Source organism: Macaca nemestrina, chromosome 17, assembly GCF_043159975.1.
Source record: "Macaca nemestrina isolate mMacNem1 chromosome 17, mMacNem.hap1, whole genome shotgun sequence".
NCBI classification, from domain to species: Eukaryota; Metazoa; Chordata; class Mammalia; order Primates; family Cercopithecidae; genus Macaca; species Macaca nemestrina.
Window position 1 is genome coordinate 8,072,644 of NC_092141.1, and position 16,510 is coordinate 8,089,153.

General features: G+C 49.9%; 1 protein-coding gene and 1 long non-coding RNA gene across 19 annotated transcripts in view; one reads left to right on the forward strand and one right to left on the reverse strand.

The window, feature by feature from the left end:
- The window catches only part of LOC105473767 (chromodomain-helicase-DNA-binding protein 3), a 56,109-nt gene that overhangs the window by 21,240 nt on the left and 18,359 nt on the right, over positions 1 to 16,510 (forward strand). For 7 of the 18 annotated variants that reach the window (XM_011727754.3, XM_011727781.3, XM_011727762.3 and 4 more), the window contains 6 exons: positions 11,741 to 11,853; positions 12,668 to 12,838; positions 13,037 to 13,161; positions 15,376 to 15,659; positions 15,894 to 16,024; positions 16,266 to 16,416. In XM_011727754.3, the coding sequence (XP_011726056.1) occupies positions 11,741 to 11,853; positions 12,668 to 12,838; positions 13,037 to 13,161; positions 15,376 to 15,659; positions 15,894 to 16,024; positions 16,266 to 16,416 (975 nt within the window). Of the gene's footprint in view, positions 1 to 126; positions 870 to 1,402; positions 1,628 to 6,874; positions 7,173 to 8,237; positions 8,419 to 8,942; positions 9,165 to 10,610; positions 10,663 to 11,066; positions 11,173 to 11,740; positions 11,854 to 12,667; positions 12,839 to 13,036; positions 13,162 to 15,375; positions 15,660 to 15,893; positions 16,025 to 16,265; positions 16,417 to 16,510 lie in introns of those variants that run through there. The other 11 variants (XM_071082308.1, XM_071082309.1, XM_011727838.3 and 8 more) reach the window with 8 other exon arrangements.
- On the reverse strand, positions 1,734 to 7,477 carry LOC139359439 (uncharacterized). Its single transcript, XR_011615364.1, has 3 exons — positions 7,253 to 7,477; positions 5,329 to 5,429; positions 1,734 to 2,576 (listed from the first exon to the last, which is right to left on the reverse strand). It is a non-coding gene; the product is annotated as an uncharacterized lncRNA (long non-coding RNA).

Sequence of the window (16,510 nt, forward strand, 5' to 3'; positions counted from 1 at the left end):
TCTGGGCTCACTGCAAGCTCCGCCTCCCAGGTGCACGCCATTCTCCTGCCTCACCCTCCCGAGTAGCTGGGATTACAGGTACCCGCCACCACACCTGGCTAATTTTTTTTTTTTTGTATTTTTTAGTTGAGACGGGTTTCACCATGTTAGCCAGGATAGTCTCGATCTCCCGACCTCGTGATCCGCCTGCTTTGGCTTCCCAAAGTGCTGGGATTACAGGCGTTTGAGCCACTGTGCCCGGCCAAAATTTAACTTTTAAAGAACACTCATTTAAGTTAAAGAAAGGTGAGTGATTTAAAGAAAAATAGTATGCATATAATGGTATGGCTGATATATTAATATGGCAAATCATGATTGCGACATATGAAGGACTGAAGTTTCCTCCTTGATGAAATCAAGAACAGGTTAGATTAAAGCAGTAGATCCTAGACTTTTAGATTTTAATGATCAATAAAATGTAAAAAAAAAAAAAAGGAAGTTAGTAATCAACATGGGGTTGCTGACTTTTCATTGTGCTGAGTAAGGACATTAAGAACAACAAAGCTCATAATCCCAGCACTGCAGGAGGCCGAGGCAGGTGGATCACTTGAGATCAGGAGCTCGAGACCAGCCTGGCCAACATGGTAAAACCCTGCCTCTGCTAAAATTCCAAAAAATTAGCCGGGCGTGGTGGCAGGTGCCTGTAATCCCAGCTACTTGGGAGGCTGAGGCAGGAGAATGGCTGGCACCCAGGAGGTGCATGTTGCAGTGAGCCGAGATTGTGCCATTGTACTCCAGTCTGGGCAACAAGGGCGAAACTACGTCTCATAAAAAGATATTTAAAATTATTTAAAATGTTTTATAATTATAAAAGAAGTACATGTTGAAAATTTTCAGATTGTACAGTCATTCTTTTTCTCCCCCCTCCCCACTAAAATCAATTCACATTCTGCCATACAGATCTATCTCCGCTTTAGAAAGGAAATTTTTAACATTATAAATATGTATATGTATTTAATAATATGTAACATTATAATTTGTAACATAAATACAAGCATATATACATATATTATTCTATATAAATATACTATATACTATATTTATTCTATATAAAAATATATATCAGAAATATATCCTCTCAGAATAAAGGACAGACTTCTCCAGGAAAGGACATGTGGCAACCTTTCTTAGCCATTTGAGAACCACTGATTTACAAGACCTTCCATCTCTAAAATACTATGATTAGGTCTAGACTATCCTGAGTATTTACATGCCTTTCATTATTATCACTAACCTATATATTTCAAAAGACAATTAGGAATCTCTTTAACATCTCCTTGGGTAGAAAATCATAGATTGCAAGTGTTTTTCTCAGTCTTTTCATCTGCTTGTTGTATGAGTGCCTGTCTGTGCTCTATTACAGATTACCACTGGCTCCCTACATCAGAGTTTTAACCTGGGGTCCAAGACTTCAGGGTATTTGTAACACCATGAAAACATATGTGACATTTTGTGTGTGTGTGTGTGTGTGTGTTTTTTTTTTTTCCCTGGGGAAAGTTTCTAACTCTCTCCGATCCTAAAAGGTTAGAAACTAGTGCTTTAGATATGTTTCTTGCTTTTACGTTAAATAAATAATCCTATTCTTGGCTTGAGAGTCCCTTAAAAATTTTTCTTCATTTGCATTTCACAGCTGAATATTTGAGTTCTTTGTTCTCACCTTAACAGTCTTCTCATTAAAACCAAAAAATATTCTCCTCTAGCAATTAATCATAAGGAATTTAAATTTTTTATTTAATTTTTATTTTTTGACGTACCAAAAGACAGAAGGAGGCAGAGACTGATGCCCCACAATGAAAGTGACAGGCAGGGAGACAAGCAGCTAGAGACAGTGAGACACACAGGCACAGATAAAAGGCCTAAGGACAGAGAGACTAGACAGGCAAAAGAAATACAGAGAAACCTGGAAACACAGGAGAGACACAAGAACTGAGCAGACAGAGAAGAGGGATGGCAGAAAAATAGGCTGGCAGGGAGGGAATGGAGACTGACAGAGAAGGCAGTCAAAATCACCAAAAGGGATGCAGACAGGCAAACAGAGAGAGAGAGAAGGGAAGACAGATAAAGGAAGAAAAAATAAGGTAAGAAGGAAGACAAAGTGATAATGGTGTTTTATACAACATAGTGCTTTATAATTTATAAAGTGCTATCACATACATTATTGCAGGCAGACAGGGAGAATCCAGCAGACAGATGGGGTGATGGAAGGATACAGGCCAATCAGACAGAAGAGAGGGGAGAGGGCCAATCAGAAAAAGAGGCTAGAATAGAGACCAAGACAGACAGATAAGAAGAAAGAACCAAGAAAAGAGAAGTAAGAGAGGGAAAGAGGGAAAGAGTGGAGAGACACAAAGATAGAGGCTGAAACAGTTAAACTCAGGAAAACAGGCAGTAAAAAAGCAGAAATGAAAGAACAGTGCATTGTGTGTACAAGTTTTATTATCATCTTTTTCAACGAGACCTGGTTAGAGGCTGTGTCTTTGTCTCCTTCAAAGAGTTATAAAATGTCTCTAAGGTGGCACGTGAGTGGAGCCAGAAGGCTGGATGAAAAAGGAAAAAAGTTTTAATCAGGATAAAGCTTTTTAGACTAGGAGGAAGACAAACTTCTTAGGCCTAGGTCAACAACCTAAAGGATCTTAGATTCACATGACCTTACATAATTCATACAGACTAAGTGAGAAAAGCAGGGCAGTCCTCTCTCTACTCTGTGTGCATGTAAGCTCAGCTTACTGTTACTTATTAACTGTGCCTATACGTATATGGTACTTTTTAGTACTACCGGTGCTTTCATGCCTTCTCCAATACATATTTCAGTGATGAAGGGACCAACAAAGCTGTCTTGCTGTCATCAGACCACTTACCATGCAGAGCAGACTACATTTGGAGAGAGTAAAGCCTTCCTGAGCACTCCTCAGGTACTGGTAGTGAACGCATGCAACCAGCAACTAGTCAATCCAAAAGACAAGTGCTTTGGGTAGCACTTGGCAGAATCCAAAAGACCAGAGATGGCAAGCCCAGCCAAGTTAGTTAGGAGTACTGACAGACTGACAGAGGAAGGAGCATCCAGAAAAACTGGAAGAAAAGTAGGGAGGAGTACAGCAAAACACAAGCAAAAGCAAGCAAGCAAAAAGACTTGTGTGTGTGTAGACTCTTCTCTGGAGCAGTATCCAGGAAATGTCAAACAGTGGCTGCTGCTGGGGAGAGGAACTTGGAGACTATGGGAGAAGGATGGGAGAGAGGCTTACTTTTCACAGTACACTTTCTGTACTTTTAAAATGTTGTACCGTAAGTATGTACTATCTATTTAGAAGTTAACTGGGAAAAAAGAAACAAAAGAAGAGAGAAAAGCAAGAAGAGATGTGGACAGCAAGAGCCTGCCAAGCAGACAGCAAAAAGGCAGGAAGGCAGCGAGAGACTGGGAAAATGGCAAAAAGACTGAGGCAGGCAGACTGTGTGAGGAACCAGAAAGACAGAAAAAGAGATAACTGAAATAAAGGCAAACATGAGAGAAGGCAGGGTAGGGGATGTGGCAAGAAGTTAGATAAGACTTTGAGGCAAAGGAGTTACTGAGAGGTTTAGGGTAGAGAGACTATCCTCATTGACGGATGTTGGCAGAAAAGAAGCAAAGGAAGAAAATGCTAGTAAGTACGAAGACTAAAGAGAAAAGCCTGAAACGGTGGGATAGCAGCAAATAGGGTAGACAGGCAAGAGAGATCTAAAGGGAGGCAAGGGAAAAGGAGGAACTTAACAGGCACAAATAAGAAAAGGAACAAGCAGAAGGGCAAGAGAAGAGGCAAACCAAGATGGGGAGCCGTGGCAGGGCCTGGAAGGTAGACAAACCGAGAGATGCAGGCTAAAAAAGTGAGAGAGACAGGCAGGCGGGGAGACAGATGGCTGGAGAGAGAGTGGTGGGCAAACAGCCAGAGAAGCAGACAGACAACCAGAGAGGAAAAAGAGGCTGCCAGCCAGTCAGGGAGGAGCAGACAGGCAGGCAGGCAGAACCATAACAGGAGCAAGCAGGTAAAGAGGCAGAAACAAGGAGAGAAGAAGAAAAATCAAGAGGTCAGTAGAGAGAGAGAGAGAGAGAGAGAGAGAATAGGGAAGAGATACAGACAGGCAAAAGGGAGGATGGACAAGGAGAGGGAGAATAAGGCAAATTAGCAAATCCACATGCAAAGCACACTCGAGAGAGAGAATGACGAATGTTTGTATAGGGATGCACACAGCCACCTTGAGCCACCCGCACCTGCGGATCATGGCACATGTGGCAGGCAGAGACTCTCAGTATAGAGAGAGGGCACAGAGGCAGAGAGGCTGCAGCGCACATGATGCGCAGCGTGGCCCACATTCACGTGGAGACGCTCTTGCCATACACAGTACGACCCACAGACACATACAGAAGGGGCCAGAAAGAGGGGGAGTCAGGCACACATGAGGAAGAGCCACACACAGTCAGAGACTGGAAGACAGAAGCAAGCAGAAAGAAGACAGAGATGGAAAGTCACTTAGAGGTGACAGAGCCTGAGGGTCCGAGGGATGAGAAGGATAGTCTCAGTTAAAAACAAAGACATAAATAGAGATAAGCCCACATATAGAAAGAGGGAGATAACCAGATGAACTAGTAAAGAGGGACAGAGAAAGAAGACAGGAGAGCAAAATCGACTGGAAAACTAGAAGAGGAGGAGGAGTTAGACTTAGTACAGAAATGATGTGGGAACCGAAGCAAGAGAATTCCAAAGGCCAGGTTGAAAAAAAAGAGATGGAAACCAACACCCAATAAAGTGCATTAGTGTGGGGAGTGGAACATTAATAAAGAACATTTTAGCTTCATAAACAAAAATGTGCGTCATCTTCCCAGTCACTAATACTTTCTGGTTGCTGCCCACCTACCCCTCCCTCTCAGGGTGTTCTTGAGCACCGCAGAAGATGGGTGGCCAGCAGTTACACTGGAGAGGTAGAGGAATAGCCCAGAGAGAAATGATTCCACAGGCATGGAATGGGAAGCAAGGGAAGGGGCAAAGGGAGATCAAAGGAACGGGAGGAAGCTAGAGTAAGAAAGGGTCAACAACAATGTAAGAGGGTAGAACTGAGCTATTTGCCCTCCTTCCTTTGCTCCATTTGGCAAGGATCATTTTCTGTCTAGACCTCTCTGAGCAAATCTGTATGAGAAAGCTACTTTGGGACTCCTTTCCAACTGTCCAATTCCTGGTACCACTTCACCATAAACACTGGGGTGCAGTTGGAAATCACAGGTTAGAAAGTTAGATGAAAACGCCTGGGTATAACCCCTACCTCTGCTTTTTCTCAGTTCCAGCTCCTTTCTCTTTCACGGTACCTCAGTTGCTTCTACTTTATCGGATAGTGTTGGAGATCATGGAGGGAAGGCAAATATACTGAAACGGAAGAAAAAAGAACATAATTTCATGATCTTCAGATTTGACTCTTTCATCTTTATCCTAAAAATTTGTTCTATTTACCCCCAAATTAATCTCTCAAGTCAGTTGAATTTTACATTCTAGCAACTGGAGGAGGGGAAAGCGAGGGAAAGGGGTAAAAGAGTAAAGATAAAATTTACAACAATTATAAATCACTGAAAAGGCTGGGTAAAGGGGAGAATCAAACATGGACTCCTTTGAAAAAAACTCAATCATCGTATCTATTCATATCTCTCCCCCAAAAGTCACCAGGATTTCTATCACTTTTTTTAAAGAAAGAAGAAAAAAATCCAGTCCCGCTTCTCATTTAAAAGATATGTACACAATTAAATGCGTTGTGACTTCAATGAGGTATGTAGAAACAGAGTTATATATAAACATATATTTCATCTTTTTCCTTTTCAATGCCTGAAGGGGAAAAAAACCTTCACATCAAACCACTCCCTTCTGAAGTATTCAAAAAAAAAAAGCTTTTCTTTAGAGAAGGGAGGTGGGGAGGAAGAGACTAGTAAAGAAAATAAAAAAAATTAAATCTAGTTGGACTAGTATCTAACTAGTTAACCTTTAACAATTTATGCTGATGTCAGACTGAGCATGAGTACTGATTAATGCCCCCCCTCAAATATTTTTTATAAGGGGGGAGTTAGTCACAGCAGCCATTTTTGTTTTATGTAGAAATCCTTCATGCCCCCCCAACACACACACACACACACACACACACACACACACACACACTTCAGTACACAAGGAAAATATCTCTATTAATCTGTGCACTAATCAGTTATGAAAAAGGAGAAATTTGTGGGTTTCTGGGTAGAGGCTTGGAGATGGGGGTGTAACAGGGAGGAGAATGGGGGGGTGAAAAATGAAATATTAAGCCAGCCATTTTGTTTGAAAAGGGGATTTTCCCCCCTCTCCCTTTCTTTATGGAGGGGGTGGCGGTGCTGGAGGGGGGGTTGTTTTAAAAATAATTTCAAGGCGGCCATCTTAGTGCCTCAGCTCTGAGAAATATTTCTGAGCGCCCCCCTCAGAATTTAAATATATTTAAAGCAACGGAGAGGGGGGCAGAGAGAAGTCGAAAACTTTTATATATATACATATATATATATATATATATTTTAAATCCCCCTTTCTTGTTCTCTTGGGAGGAAAGAGAGAAGGAAAAAAAGTCTTTCCTCAATTTTTTCCAAGACAATTTTTGGGGGTGGTTTGGCCCCCCTCCTCAGACGGCGGCCCCGAGGGTGGGGGTTTCGGAGGGGGGTGGCCCGGGGGTTTGGGGGGCTGGGGGAGGTGGTGAGGAGGAGGAGGACGCCGCCGCCGAGGAGGAGGAGGAGGAGGAGGAGGAGGTGGTGGTGGTAGCGGTGGGGGAGGCGGGCGGGCGGTGGGTGGGGGGGTGGTGGGGGGGCCAGAGCCACAGGATGGCTTCCCCTCTGAGGGACGAGGAGGAGGAGGAGGAGGAGATGGTGGTGTCGGAGGAGGAAGAAGAGGAGGAAGAAGAGGGCGACGAGGAGGAGGAGGAGGTGGAGGCGGCCGACGAGGACGATGAGGAGGACGACGACGAGGGAGTACTCGGGCGCGGGCCGGGCCACGACCGGGGCCGCGACCGCCACAGCCCCCCCGGCTGCCACCTCTTCCCGCCGCCGCCGCCGCCGCCGCCGCCGCCGCCACCGCTGCCCCCGCCGCCGCCGCCCCCGCCGCCAGGTAAGCGGCCGCCCCGACTCCCCCCCAAGCCCGAGTGGGAGCCGCGGGCGCGCGAAGCCGGGCGGGGGCGAGGCACCCACCGCGCGGCCGAGCCGAGGCGAATCCGGAGCGCGAATCCGGGGCTCGGGCCCGTGGCCCCGCGGCGGTCCGGGCGGTCGGGGCGGGCGGTGGCGGCTGCGACCGCGGGGCCAGGCCTCCTCCCCTCCCCCGCCGCACCCCTCCCCCGCCGCCGCCGCCGCCACCGCCGCCGCCGCCACCCCGGCTGGAGAGCGCTGGGCGCGAGCTGCGCGCGCGGACCGGGCCACTCGGTCGCGGCTTTCGGGGGAGGAGGAGGAGGAGGTTTTTTTTTTACCCTCGGCGGGGAGGGGGTAGGCAGGAAACGGCCAAGGCGAAGCCAGGGCCCCCTCCCTGGCCGAGCGAGGGACCGCGGAGACCCTGGCGGCCGGACGGCGGCGTGGGGGAGGGGCGCGTGGGGGAGGGGCGGCCGCGCGAGCGCCCCTCGGGCTCGGGCCCCGGTGGGGTTGGACCGAGGGAGAGTGGGGTTTCCCCGCCCGGAGCAGCCGACGGGCCTGCCCCCTCCGCTCAGGACTTGGGCAGGCAGAGTGGGGACGGTGTCCATCGGACCCCCCCTCCACCCGCGAGGACTTAGATGCCCGCCAGCTGAGGGGCGTGCGGTGGCACGCGAGGGAGGGGTCTTGTGAATGTTTGTGGGCTGCTGATGAGTAGGGGCAGGTGGTGGCTACAGTCCACGCAGACCACTTCCTGGAATAAGACTGGAGCTCGTCCCCTCGCTCCCCCAGCCTGTGCAGGGGACAGCAGTCCCTTAGGATTGGGGAGCGGAGAGGAGAGTGTCTGGGGAACCAGATGCCCCCAGCTCCACCCCCTTCATCTCGCCGGGCCTCTGGGCTCTTTTGTGTCAAGTGCGGTGTGGGGGGGTCCCTCTCCTGACCCCGTCAGTCTGGGGTGGCCAAGCTGCCCAGCTGTGACTCTCACGTGGCTGCCATTCACTGTCACTCACTCTCTGGCTGAAACCACCCACTCCCTGAGCACGTTGGGGGGCGTGAACTGCCCACCCAGCTGTTCTGCAGCTTGACCATCACTCAGCACCCGTCCCCCGAGGTGACAAGTCACCCGGCGGCACTCTCTGGGCGGCGCTCTCCAGACCGCTGCGCCGCGTCAGGCGCCCAGCGGTGTCCCCCTCAGACTACCCTCCTAGTGGAGTGATTTCTAGTCTTCTTTGGGATAGGTGAGCATCTGGGTGTCCACACCCCCCGCCTGGGGAACGGCAGGGGGACGTCCGCACCCCCGGGCCTCTGGCTGCCATGCGGCACAAATGCACCAAACTTCAAAACGGCCAACACCGGGCTCTTTGTAAAACTCATATTGATCCGTGTGGCTTCTGTGGCAAACGTTCCTGTCTAGCCGAGACGACCTTTGGGGGAGCGGGGGGTGCTTTCTTGTGGGTCGGGGAGGGATGTGCGTCTCCTGGAAACTGGATAAAGTCTCCCGGTCCCCCAAGCTTGTCTGAAAAAGGGAAAAGTTTTGAAAAAGTTCTCCCAGAGAGCCCCCTGCCTTGGCAGGAAGGGGAGGAATGAGGAGTTGTGGGGAGAGGGTGCCTTTGGGGTTGCCTCCGGCAGAGGCGCTGAAAAGAGGAAAAGAAAGGCCGCCAGGTCCTGCCAGGGGCTTGGCAGCGCTCACCTATTTGTATTGGGACTTGGAGTCTGGGGTGGGGTTAGGTGGGTCTCGGATCTGGGTACGTGGGGGAGAGAAGCGTGAAAGGATCCGAGGTTGAGATGGGTCTTTGTGTCAACCTGGCCTCCGCTTTCCTTCTTGGCTTTCTGAATAGACCAGAAGAAACGTCAAAGGCTGCTTACATTTTACATCTGAAATGAAAACCCACCTCCCCTCTCCCCCTGGGCAATTTTTATCTCCCTTTCAGCCCTCCAAGTCGAATGAGTGACCCAGATACACCCCCTCAGATGACTTTCGGAGGTAAAACTTCGGGAAAATATTTTTAGCCCACTCATTATTTCTGTCTACCTAAGTGTGGGGAAAATAATCCTCCTCTAAGGCAATGTGTTCAGGCTGCCCTCGCTCTTCCTTGTCTAGAATATGCATTTGTGCACAGGAGAGGTTTCCATTGTTTTCCATTCCGACTGCTTTGATTCTCACCATTTTGTTTTACATTCTTACTCAAGACCAATTTTATCCCTTCCCCCTCTCTCCAGTCTTCTTACATTGTTAAACGTTTAAAATAATAGCAGTCGTGTTGGTGGGGGAAGGGAGCAGGAAGCCAAAAACTCATTTCTTCTCCCTCCCCCTTCTGGCAAGTCGAGAGAAATAATATAACATAATATATAGATGTGATTCCTTGGGGGTGGGGGTGGGGAATGATTGTGGGTGGTGCGGAAAATTCTGGTAGTTTCTTTGCAAAAGGTCTGAAAATACAAACCCACCCCCTGCCTGCAGTACGCATGTGCAGCAGACCTATTATGGTGGTGCGTTGTGGGGGAGGGAGGGGAATTTGAGAAAAAATAAATATATGTGTGAGAGATTGATGGTGAGATTAGAAGAAGAGAGGGGCGGGCAGGAGGCGAGGCTTCGGTCGAGACTCCTCCCGCTTGCTCGGGCGGCCAGGCTCCGCCCTGCGCCCTCCGGCCCCCGCCTCTTTCCTCCCTGCCTCCCTGAGATCCGAGCCGGGGATGTGGGAGAGTCTGGGCTCCAGGCCAGCATTGAGTGGCTGCTGAGACCGAGGTTGGGACTTAGATTTGCTTTATTACCCGTCCTTGCTTTTCCTCGCCATTCTCGCCTTGCCTCTCCTGCCACCGACGTCTGCCCAAGTTCGGGAACCTCCCGCTGGGGTGGGGAGTAGAGTGAACGGGCTTGTGCACCACCCCTGGCTGGTGGTGGCCGAGGCCGTGTCCCTGATCCTTAGCCAGTTGGCCTGCCCTTGCCACTGCCCCGGCAGCCTCCGTTTCCATGTTCAAGTCAACCGAAGTCCCTGGGGCCAGGGGAGCCGGCTACTGGGGCATGGCGCCTTCCTTGCTGACTTCCTATTTCAGTCCCCATTCCGTTTCACACCCGGGCTCTGGGCAGCCACCTCCCTGCACACACGCACACAGTCCTAGAGTGTCTTCCTGCACAAGGGGACACAGGATGCTGTAGTTAGCAGGAAAGGTGGCACTGAAGGAAGGAGAGGCTCCGACTCTGAGGCAGTGGAAACGGAGGCCTCTGGTGTTAATTGTGGCTAATTTTCCGTTGGCTGTTGAGGGAGGGAGAAAGGATTGTGTGTCCTAGAGCTAGGGGCTGGGCCAAGCCCAGGCTTTCCCGTCCTGCGTCGGCTGCCTCTCTCTGTACTAGACAGGTCTGGCTGGTTAGTCTAGTGCTTGGTAGGGGAGGGAGGCGAACCAGAGCCCCAGGGCGCCAGGTCTGTCGGGCATCCTGTCTTCCTTTATGTGGGGTAACTCTCCGTTCCCCAAGCCTTCACAGAGTGAGTGACACCTTCACAGATATGGGGTGGGGGGACATCAGGGAAGAGCCTGCCTGGGGCCCTCTGATAGAGACATCTGGGGAGAAAGCCAGGGACCTAGCCCTGCTGAAGCAGGTACAGGCCCTCCTCTGGATTTGTGGGCCTCAGTGTGTGTGGGTGGGTGCGCGCGCGCGTGTGCTTTTGAGAAGGCATGTGCTGGGTGTGTCTGTCTGCGCCTATATCTTTGTTTGGGTCTCCCATACTGCCTATAGATGAAGGTGAAGGGTGAGATCGGGAAACAAAGGGTATGGCCCCCAAGTTCTCGGAGGGAGCGGGGAGATGGGAATAGAATTGAAGGTAGGTTTTAGGCTACTTGGGAGGAGGAATGTTTAGGTAATTGTGGAGACTTTCTCCTGTCGAATTAGGGTGTGATGAAGGAGGCAGACACTGTGATCCTGTGGGCAAGAAGTAAAAATGACCAGCTGAGGATTTCTTTTCCTCCAGGACTGTGTTGGGGTGACAGGATGCCTGGTAATTATCCGAGGAAATGTAAATAGAGGCCTCCCTCTTGGCAAAAGGATGTCAGGGCCCCAGGGTGTTAGTGTGAGAACCCAGGTGTCCACCTTTGGCTCTCCCTCCCCAGCATCTGGCTTAGGGAGCTGCCAGCTTGTGTCTCCCCACTCCAAGTGCTGGGGTCAGGCCAGGCCAGCAGCTGGGCATGGCTTCCCCAGTTCCTGGGCAGGATGCCAGCTGGCGAAGTGAGGGGGAAGGCAGGAGGAGCCCTGGCGGTGACTGAAAGGACCTGCCACAGTCAGAGCCCATGGCCTGGAGCCTGGTCCCTTGTTAGTAGGAAGGGAGGGAGGGGAGTGGTTTGGCTGCTCTTCTCTTCTGACCCCTGACCTCCCATTCAGAACCAGAGCATCCCGGAGTACTCGAAACACTTTCTGTTTGCATCCAGTGAGGGGAGGCAGGGCTTGGAGGAGTTAATGCCCCAGTTCCTAGAGAGCGGGAACTGCCGTGGTGGGGAAGGGGCAAGTTGAGGGGCCTCAGGGGCTGGAAACCTAGAGGCTTAGGTTTTCTGATGCTTTTTGCTTCAAAGATAAGGATGACATTCGGCTGCTGCCTTCAGCATTGGGTGTGAAGAAGAGAAAACGAGGACCCAAGAAACAGAAGGAGAACAAGCCAGGAAAACCCCGAAAACGCAAGAAGCGTGTAAGTGTGAAGAATTTCTAACTCTGTGGCAAGGCTCAGGAGACCCATTCTCAGAGACCTACATTTTCTCTGGTCCTGATTACTGGTGTGGGGGTAGGGGTCTGAAGCCAGGGAGGCTTGATCCCCTGGGCCCCCCAATTCCCTGCCACTGTTGGCCTGTATCTCAGGGATCTGGGACCCTAACTTCATTCACCGCAACCTAGTGAAGAGCCTTGTTGTCAGCGTGACTTGCCTCAGCAGCAAAGAGAAGCAGTTGAAAGCACAAGCTCCGGAAGAAGACTGTATGAATTCAAGAGTCCGACATTCCTCTGTCTAGGATACCAGGCCATTTATTTGGCTCTCTGTGCCTTAGTTTCCTCATCTGTAAAAGTAGATAATGGCCGGGTACAGTGCTTCACGCTTGTAATCCCAGCACTTTGGGAGGCTGAGCCGGGTGGATCATTTGAGGTCAGGAGTTCGAGACCAGCCTGGCCAACATGGTGAAACTCCATCTCTACTAAAAATACAAAAATTAGCCGGGCGCAGTAGTACATGTCTGTAATCCCAGCTACTCAGGAGGCTGAGGCAGGAGGATTGCTTGAACCCGGGAGGTGGAGGTTGCAGTGAGCTGAGATCACACCACTGCATTCCAGCATGGGTGACAGAGCAAGACTCCATCTCCAAAAACAAACAAACAAAAAAAGGAGATAAAAAATTAGTTACTATCACATATGATTGTTGTGAAGATTAAAAGAGATAAGATATGGTATGTGCTGAGAACAGTTTCTGGCAGTGGTAGAGATGAATAAATGTTATTTTTATTTCTTTTTCTTAGGACAGTGAGGAGGAATTTGGTTCTGAGCGAGATGAGTACCGGGAGAAGTCAGAGAGTGGGGGGAGTGAATATGGAACCGGACCAGGTCGGAAACGAAGAAGGAAGCACCGAGAAAAAAAGGAGAAGAAGACAAAGCGGCGGAAAAAGGGGGAGGGAGATGGGGGGCAAAAGGTGAGTAGAATTAGGGAATGAGAGTGAGAAATCTGCATTAAAGATGGGCATGAGGAGGGGAGGAATGGAGACTGGACTGGAGAATGGAGCAAGAAGCAAGAAAGCCCAGGGAAGCTGGTGGGTTGGTAGACAGGCATGTGTGGGGCCTGGAATAGGGCCTGGAGGAGCACCTACTTCACCAAAGCCCCTCTCCCACAGCAAGTGGAACAGAAGTCATCAGCAACTCTGCTTCTGACCTGGGGCCTGGAGGATGTGGAGCATGTGTTCTCTGAGGAGGATTACCACACACTCACCAACTACAAAGCCTTCAGCCAGTTCATGAGGTGCGGTAAGACTGAGGAATCCTCGCTAATAGACACTTTTAATTTGAGGGAGGCCCTGGACCCCTTGGAATCTGATGAAAGCTATGAAACTGCTCTCCAGAGAATTCACAGCATATACACACCCAATTCCACACGTCATTTCAGGGAACTCTTGGACTCGTAAGGATCCAAGAACCCCAGTTAAGACCTCTTCACTGAGGGGCGAGGGGTGGAGGGGCGATCATGATTCCAGTGCTGGGTTAGAGAACTCTTTCGCAACAGAATGAAGTGAGGACAGAATATAGTGAGCCCTCCGCTGCCCCAACAGCTCCATCTTCTGCTCTGTGACTTCTCTCTAGCTGGACCTGAGAGATACCATCAGTGTTCCTAAACTTCCTTTGCTCACTTAGCAGGTCCCGTGCCCCTTCCTTAGGCCCTGGTAATAATGGAGGGTCCATTGTTGGCCGTGGGACCTGAGCTTCAGTGGCTCCTAAAGAAGGGTAGAGAATAGTAGAGTAGAAAATAACAGAGATGGGCCGGGTCCGGTGGCTCACGGCTGTAATTCCGGCACTTTCGGAGGCCAAGGCAGGTGGATCACCTGAGGTCAGGAGTTCAAGACCATCCCGACCAACATGGCGAAACCCCGTCTCTACTAAATACAAAAAAAATTAGCTGGGCGTGGTGGCACATGCCTATAATCCCAGCTACTCAGGAGGCTAGGCAGGAGAATCGCTTGAACCCGGGAGGTGAAGGTTGTAGCGAGCCAAGATCACGCCATTGTGCTCTAGCCTGGGCAATGAGCGAAACTCCATCTCAGAAAAAGAAAAGAAAAAGAAAACAGTGCAGACGTATTTTTGGGGAGGAGGCACTTTAACATATCAGTTCAGTGCTCTGGAGGCAGCTGCTGAGGTTCAGATCTGGTTACATTTTGGGCAAGCAACTTAACCTCTTCAATCTTCAATTTTCTCTTCTATAAACCGGGAATAGTAATATATACGTCATAGGAATCTGTGTGGGTTGGGTGGGATAGTGAATAGAAAGCACAGTACAATCAGTGCCTAGCCCCTAGGGAACATTCAGTAACTGATGACTGTCATTAGTAATGTTGTCTCACCTACCTCACTGCTGAACATGGGGCTTTGCTCAGCACCATGGCTCACCCATGTCAGCACAAGTGTTTAGCACCCCACCCCAGAGCAGAACCAGCATGGTCTATCTCTTTCACACTTCGTCCTACAGAAGCCCATCTTCAGGGCCCATGGAACTTACTAGTAAAATGCAGAGAATCATAGCAACTCAAGGGTATTATTGTGAGGACGAGATAAGGTATAATGTATGTGAAAGTGTTTTATGAACTGTAAAGTAGTATACAAAAGTAAAGTATTTTTGTTAGTTTTATCTTAACCTTTTATGTTTTTCAGTTTTATTTTGCTGTTTTTTATTTTCCTTTTTTTTTTTTGAGATGGAGTTTCACTCCGTTGCCAGGCTGGAGTGTAGTGGCGCAATCTCGGCTCACTGCAACCTCTACCTCCCAGGTCCAAGCAATTCTCCTGCCTCAGCCTCCCGAGTAGCTGGGACTACGTGTGCCACCATGCCCCACTAATTTTTGTATTTTTAGTAGAGACAGGGTTTCACCATGTTGGCCAGGATGGTCTCCATCTCTTGACCTCATGATCCACCCGCCTTGGCCTCCCAAAGTGTTGGGATTACTGGCATGAGCCACCGTGCCCGGCCTATTTCCCTTTTTTTAAAGACAGGGTCTCATTCTGTTATTCAGGCTGCAGTGCAGTGGTATGATCATAGCTCACTGTATCCTCCAACTTCTGGGCTCAAGTCATCCTCCTGCCTCAGCCTCAGGTGCCACCACACCCAGCTAATTATTTTTTTTAATTTTAATTTTAGTTTTTTGTAGAGACAGGATCTCGTTTTGTTGCCCAGGCTTATCTCACAGTCCCGGGCTCAAGCGATCCTCCTGCTTCAGCCTGGGATTACAGGCATGAGCCACCGTGCCTGGTCTGTATTTCTTTTTTAATGCTTTTTTAAACCTTTTCTTTCTCTGCTTTTTTAAAACTTATTTTTATTTGTTTAGTTTCTTAAATGGCTGTTTTTCCTAATAGGACATATTCTCACCACCCAGGAATCCTAGCATGTACATAGATTTAATTGATGAGGGGAGATGGCAGTGTTCCCAGACCATCTGTGAAGGGTCCGAGTTTTCTGCTTCTGTATTTACAGGCCCCTGATTGCTAAGAAGAATCCTAAGATCCCAATGTCTAAGATGATGACCATCCTTGGGGCCAAATGGAGAGAGTTCAGCGCCAACAACCCCTTCAAGGGGTCAGCAGCTGCTGTGGCGGCGGCAGCGGCAGCAGCAGCAGCAGCTGTAGCTGAGCAGGTGTCAGCTGCTGTCTCATCGGCCACCCCCATAGCACCCTCCGGACCCCCTGCCCTTCCACCACCCCCTGCTGCTGATATCCAGCCCCCACCCATCCGAAGAGCCAAAACCAAAGAGGGCAAAGGTAGGGAACTCTCTTCCAACAACTGTCATTTCACCTTCCAAACCGCATGTCTTCACATTAGAGTCTGGAACTCTCGCCTTCCCAGCCCTGATTGCCGGAGGAGAGATGCTTTCCAGGAAGTGGGGCTTAGTGAAACCACAGCCCACAGAGGAGTCCAGAGGCTCCTGTGACCTCCATTATTCCAGGATGTCATGACCTCTCCTTTTTCCTCTTCTCACCCAACTCCTCATTCAGGTCCAGGCCATAAGAGACGGAGTAAGAGCCCCCGAGTGCCTGATGGACGCAAGAAGCTTCGGGGAAAGAAAATGGCACCGCTCAAAATAAAACTAGGGCTGCTGGGTGGCAAGAGGAAGAAAGGAGGCTCGGTGAGTGACCCATCCCTGTCTGCTAAACACCTGGGGGCCAAGGATCCAGAGACAGGGATCCGTGAGGGCCAAGGATCCAGAGACAGGGATCTGTGAGGGCCAAGGATCCAGAGACAGGGATCCGTGACGGACAAGGATCCAGAGACAGGGATCTGTGAGGGACGATGGAGCAGGAAGCCAAAGGCCTGGGGAGGGCGTGGAATGAAGTCTGCCTCACTGACGGCCACGGGGCTATGGGCAGTATGTTTTTCAGAGTGACGAAGGTCCTGAACCAGAGGCTGAGGAGTCAGACCTGGACAGTGGCAGTGTCCACAGTGCCTCAGGCCGGCCTGATGGCCCTGTCCGCACCAAGAAACTAAAGAGAGGCCGGCCAGGAAGGAAGAAGAAGAAGGGTAAGGAGTGTTGACTGCGTGTGATCCTGTCAGTGGGCCGTCCTCTCATTCTTATTTTCAATTTTGACTTCTCTCTTCAACCCTTCTCCCTCTC